The following is a 6,000-nucleotide window of genomic DNA, read 5'->3' as shown; positions in this document are numbered from 1 at the left end:
CAGGTGCCTGGAACATAGCCTGGAAGTCCAGGCTTTTGTCTTCAACTTTTTTTCAGGCCACCTTCAAAGCTTTTGTTTTACACAGCACTGCCGGGCACCCCTACTGTGACCAAGCTAAGTCCTCATTACAGCACCGTCTATAAACGTGACCTAATTTTTATGCCTGAGTATCAACTTCTTGGACCTCTGTCTTTCCACAAGGCATGCGCTGGGGCAGGATCTCATACAGCTGCAACTAGAAACCCAGTAGTCAGGCACTGCATAGAAGCAGCTGAAACAGGTATAGTAGTAAGTTGACCGTATGTTGAATGCAGGTCTATACAAGCATAAAAATGCTAAAACAAGTTTTATTAGTTATCAAGCGGCTAGAGAACTGCCTGCACCCCATATTACCACCAACCAGTTCTCTGGGCTAGGGTATGAAACAGCACAGACAGCAAGAGGCCTGTGAAAACGCTTTGGAGCACAGTCTGAATCATCACTGTTTCAGTATGTTGCTCTGGTGCAAAATAACTCCAGATTCCAACAAGAGGAAAAATTGCTGGACCAGGTCATGTCAAAACAGAATGGAACCAAACAAATCTGTAACAGTATGAATTACCCAGCAATACATTCACTATCAGCTATCTGTAGTCATATTTTGAGATCTTTAGTGACAACTGTCATTACTTGAAACTTGCATTTAAAAAGATCACAGCTGAAGTGTGGACAGTCACATAGAACACTCACCAGTAGGCTTCTCAAAGGTCATGGTCTTAGAACTGAAAGGAGCAATTAAAACCAGCTGTGTGCTCTCTCAAGGCAACTGGGAAAAGCTGGCACACTGGAGACTCAGAGAGCTTTCTTGCAGTCTGTAAGTGTTCGACATAAACTTCACCTCACTTCGGGCAGGCTTAAGACAGCCATTGCCTGCAAACATGGCACCATACCCCAGCGCTCACGCTGTGGCGGGCGAGGCGAGGTCCCCCCATCTCCCACACTGTATATTCAGTCGAGTCTTACAGGTTTTTATTTCACACTTCCCAAATGACTGTGCACTGCACGACCCCAAGGCCTCCGTGACATACGGGACTCGGCGAGCGCTGCCCGCCCGCTGCCGCCAAGGGCTGGCACACCCGAGGCTCGCCGCGTTTCGTCACCTCCCACACACGGGGCCCGGCCGGGGCCGCGCTCCGCCGCCGCCAGCCCTCCGCCGGGGCCCGAGCTGCGGTGAGGAGGCGGGCGGCTTCCTGCGAAGTCCGCCCCAGCTGCCAGAGCACCGCGCCCGCAGCCCCAGGTGCAAACCCCTCACCGGCGAAAGCCAAACCCCCGCGCCCGCCGCCCCCCCGACCACCCTCCGCAGGCCCGGCGCGGGGGAGGGGCAGGCCCGCCGCCGCTACTGCGCATGCCCGCCCGCCCGCCGCGCCGCCAGCCAGGGCCCGGGCCCGCGCCCCGCTGCGCCTGCGTCGCGCTGCCCGGCGCCCGGCGGGGGGAGGGGCCGCGCTCCCGCCCGGTTCTGCTCCGGCGGCGCGCTCGGCCCGGGCGCGGAGGGACGGGGAGGGGGCAGCAATGGCGAGTCTGATCCCCGCGGCGGCCTCTTCTCCCGCCGGCGCCCCGCCCCGCAGCAAGAAGCGGCCGGCGAGCCCAGGCACCGGCAGCGGCCCTGCCAAGAAAAAGAAAGCGACGGCGCCGGGTGGCTCGCAGGTAACGGGAGCGGGGCGGCAGGGCGCGGGCGCGGCGGCGACATCCCTCCCCTCCCCTCCCCTCCCCTCCGCGCATGCGGGCGGGAGCGCGCGGGGCCGCGTGGCCATCCCCGCCCCCCGGGCGGTGCGTGGTCCCGGCGGGCTCCGCCCTCTGTCGCCGTGTGCCCGCTGCTGCCACCCGGCCGCCTCCTCCGCGCCAGCTCCGGGTTGGGGCTGGCCGCCGGTGCCTGCCGCGGGGCCGGGGCGCCCTGGCGGCCCTCGGGCTGGCGGTTTGTTCCCGGGCGTTCGCAGGCCGCGCTCCGCGCCTCTCCCTTCATTCCCCCCGCGGCGAGGGGGTGATGGGCCCCTCCGTGTGCGCAGCCGGTCGCATGCCTTCCTCAGCCGGGGGTGCGGCCAAGCAGCAAGGCGTAACCCCGAGGTGCAGTTAAAGCTCTGTTTGAAATACTGGTCGGTGTGCTGTGTGTGCCAGCGCTCTCTGACCAAACCCATTTGCAGCTGTTAGGTTTTTTTCCCTTTGCCTTCAGTAGCTTGCTTTGTACCGATATTACATATCCGAGCGCCGCATGTACACCGGCGTGCACAACGCCCAGATTGTGCATTGTGATGGTTTTAATTTGAGGTAGTGGATCTGTCACAGAGGAGGGACTAACGCTCGGAGCACTTTTTAACAGCTGCTAGTTCTGTGGTGTGCGGCTTAAATACAGTTTTGCGTTACGGCCTTCTCTCAGTTGAGCTGAGTGGACCTAATGGTTAAATGTGAGGTGAAGATGTAACTTCAGAGCCTGAGTTTTGGGGAACAGGGTCAGGGGAGGGGGAAGGTCTATTAATATGAGTTTCTCCTAACCTCCTACTCCCAGTTGCAGCGGGTAGTGCAGCTTCAGTTTCTGCATCGTGTGGCCCTTATGTGCAGCTCCGCAGACCCATCCCCAACTGATGACATCTGCCTCTTGATCATGAGGTAGCATCTCATACCCCAAAACTAAGTCCCTGGAGAAGTTCAGAGTCAGTGTGTATATGACACCTGTATAGACTTCAGATGCAGCATGTCTTGAATTACTTCTTTTAGAAGGACTTGAGTAGCTAAAGTGGTCAAAAAAAGGCTGGAAAAAATAGTAGTCTCCCCTGCCCCACCCCCCTACCCCAAATGATTCTTCTGAGCAGTATTTCATTAACTATAGCAGTAGCACAGCTACAAAGTATGCCCTACTGCCAGTAGGTTGCTTGTTTGCATTTCACACGAGCCATCTGATCAGGGGAATGTTTCAGCGTTTTTCAGCAGATCTTCTCTCCAGACAATTAAAAGCCATTGTGCACACTTCAGAGCACAGACACAAACCCTTCCTCACTCTGAATGATGCTCTTGTAACACTTGTTTTCACCCGGTGGCAGTTACATAGTTTCTTTTCTGGTGGCCTTATCCCTGGGAGAGGGAGTATGAGCCACAGTGATTAATGTAGTTAAAGTGCACTGCAAGTGTGAAAAATTACTGCCTGGCATGATCACGTTTGACAACTTTTTCAAGGTCTGCTAGAGGTAACAGTCTAGATTTTTCAGCATGGAGAGGACTGCTCTGTGCATGTGTGCACGTGTGTGTGTGCGTGTGTATACAGATATAAAACATTATATATATGATGTAAATGCAAATAAATCTTTTGTATTTTAAGAACTTCCCCAAAGCCTTCAGCCTCTAAAACTGTTTTCTGAATGTCACACCAAACTTAAACCTGTGGACGGTTTCCAGTGTTATGAGGCAATCCATGGTTTCATACTCAAACTGGGTTTTCATAGTGTGTGATAAACAGTTTTTGCAATTCTTCTCACAAGTGATTTCAGTGGAGAAAGGAGTAATTTCTCTACATTATGTCTAAGTCAGCATACGCATTCACTGACTTCAGCAGTGCAGATCAATCCCGTAAGGAAAAGAAAAAAATTAGTCTCAGAAAATGTGTAACCTCAGGAATGGGAGAAGAAACAGCTCGTTGATCTTCTAGCAATCACATTCATTGTTGCTGACTAGCTCTGGAGCGAGCCAGTTGAAACAGAAAATAAATGGGGGTTTCATGTTTTTTGAGTTAGAAACATTGGTCGCTGGGCACTTTCTTCTTCAGTACCTTATTTCATCTTAATCTCCAAATGTCCTTATAAAGTACTTAGTTAATTGCTGAATAATTTAGTTTTTCTGGATAAGGAAACCTATGACAATGAAACACTCAATAACTGTAGTCCACTGAGCTATTCACAATATAGCCAGTCAACAAGCACTTATCACTCTATTTTATAACTTATCCAGTCTTTAAGTAGCTCAGCCAATCAGGACCTAGATCGTCCATGAATTTTAAATACTTTTTCCAAATATATTGTATAGTGTGTATCCAGCCATTATGGGATTTTTATTTTACTTATCTAACTCCAAAGAAGTAACATTCACCTGACAGTCTGATAGGTACACACCTTTAATACACAACACTTTCAGCACAGCTTTGGAGGTAGCACTTGTTAGTCCTCTTGACTGTTCACTTTCCTAATTAACCCCTTTGATATTTTTTAACAGCCTTTTACAGCATATTTTCAGCCTTTCAGAAGTCAAATATACTATGCCATAGCTCAGCAGGGAATGGTTTCCATTTTAAGTAAACTGACATTGTGAAACAGATGGAGAAACAGTGAATTATTTCCTTGGTTAACTAGAAAACTGTAGGTAAGAGGATCCCTACTGAGAGGTTTGTAACTATTTGCAGGGGTCAGCCTGGGATCTGGGGACTCATTATATTAACTGGTACTTCTGCTGAGACCTTGTGCCTGGCCTACATGAAAATATACTTCACATTGTCCTACTGTGAATTTAACCACATCTGTGATTCCATATTCCATCACTATGATATTAAACAAAAAGGGGATTTTATAGTTTCCACAGATCACATAGTTTATTTTCCTTTCATATGGTTTATGTCACAAGTAGCTATCACAGTGCTCACCCTGAAAGACATGCTGCTCTGGTAAAAAAGTAGATTTCAAAAATGTGTTTATTTTTCTATATAACGAATTTGCTTAAGTATAGTGATGTAATTAACTAATTTGAGTAACTATGTGTATCCTACAAGAAGGCACAATTATCACACAGTATACGGATTTTTATAAACCCAATTTTGATTATGTTTCTCAAACATAGGAGTTGCTACTTTGTCTAAGATACACTTTAGGAACATTACCAAAAACCATTCTTCATCGTTTTGTATAAGCCCAAAGGTATTAAGTCATATTTGTTTTGGAAGCACATAGGGCTTGTCAGTCATGTCTACAGAAGGAGACACATGCTTTTTGGATATAATGCCAGTATTTGCCAAATGTAAAATTAAAAGTGAGTTTACAGGAAAGCATGATTGCAAATTGATTACATCACTTTTGTTAGCATTACACAAATACTCCTCCCATGCAGTTGTGCCACTGAAAAATACCTGTCTTTGCTGCAGCAGAAGATCTTTAATGTTGAAGATTATTATGTATATTAAATGTTAACATTCATGTCTCAAAACCAGTGCTGTTTAGTGGTTTACGCAGCACTGTTCAGTTAGATGTCCTTATCCAATGATCCCCAATAGCTGCTGTGCTGGTTCAGCTCCATTGCTGGCTCTTGTGCAGACTTGCCTCCAGGTCTCCAGTCTTTTTAATTGCTAACACTTAACCTGGGATACAATCTTTGTCACTGATCTTAAAATGGCACCAGTTTCCTCTACCTTAATGTTCACACCATTATTTTGTAGATCATACAGCAACAGGAAGCTTTTAAGAATATATTCTACATGAATATGTAATTGGTGAAACAAAATGTGTACCCATGACAGCTAGCAAGCTTTAAAGATAACATTTGCAGTGAGATAAGAGATGATTTGGGGGGCAAAAAAAAAATGACTCTGATTTTGTCAGAGAACAATTAAAGAGAGAAAATACGCTAAGTATTATGGTAAATGTATGTTTGCTTACGTTATTTGTGAAACAGCTTCAGACTTAAATGATGAAGTATAGGAAACGCTTTGAGAATGACATCATGTTTTGCCTTACATTCTGAGTTGATGTAAACTGCCCTGTAAACTACAGAAATGCAAAGAGAATCCTTTTTGCTTCCTTCTTCTCCATCACTGTAGCAACAGCAGGTCTTGGTACCATTTAGAAAATAAAGGCTGAACTTCTGCAATGGTATTTAAGAATTAAATTATTAAATATATTGATCTAACCTCTAATTATGAATATTGTGGCAGTACTACTGGCAATCTCCATTTTATGTAACTAGCTCTCATATGTATACCTAACACTTTCTGTA

At 47.2% G+C, this 6,000-nt stretch overlaps 1 protein-coding gene across 2 annotated transcripts in view; it reads left to right on the top strand.

Moving 5' to 3' along the window:
- Nucleotides 1–795: 795 nt before the first annotated feature.
- INO80C (INO80 complex subunit C) overlaps nucleotides 796–6,000 on the top strand; it is a 31,608-nt gene continuing 26,403 nt past the window's right edge. The window contains exon 1 of one of the 2 annotated variants that reach the window (XM_055800705.1): nucleotides 796–1,683. In XM_055800705.1, coding sequence (XP_055656680.1) covers nucleotides 1,549–1,683 — 135 coding nt within the window. In that variant the 5' untranslated portion in view covers nucleotides 796–1,548. The remainder of the gene's footprint in view (nucleotides 1,684–6,000) is intronic. The other variant, XM_055800704.1, reaches the window with a different exon arrangement.

This window comes from Falco peregrinus, chromosome 3, assembly GCF_023634155.1.
Source record: "Falco peregrinus isolate bFalPer1 chromosome 3, bFalPer1.pri, whole genome shotgun sequence".
In the NCBI taxonomy this organism is placed as follows: domain Eukaryota; kingdom Metazoa; phylum Chordata; class Aves; order Falconiformes; family Falconidae; genus Falco; species Falco peregrinus.
This window is presented reverse-complemented; position numbering and strand designations above follow the sequence as displayed.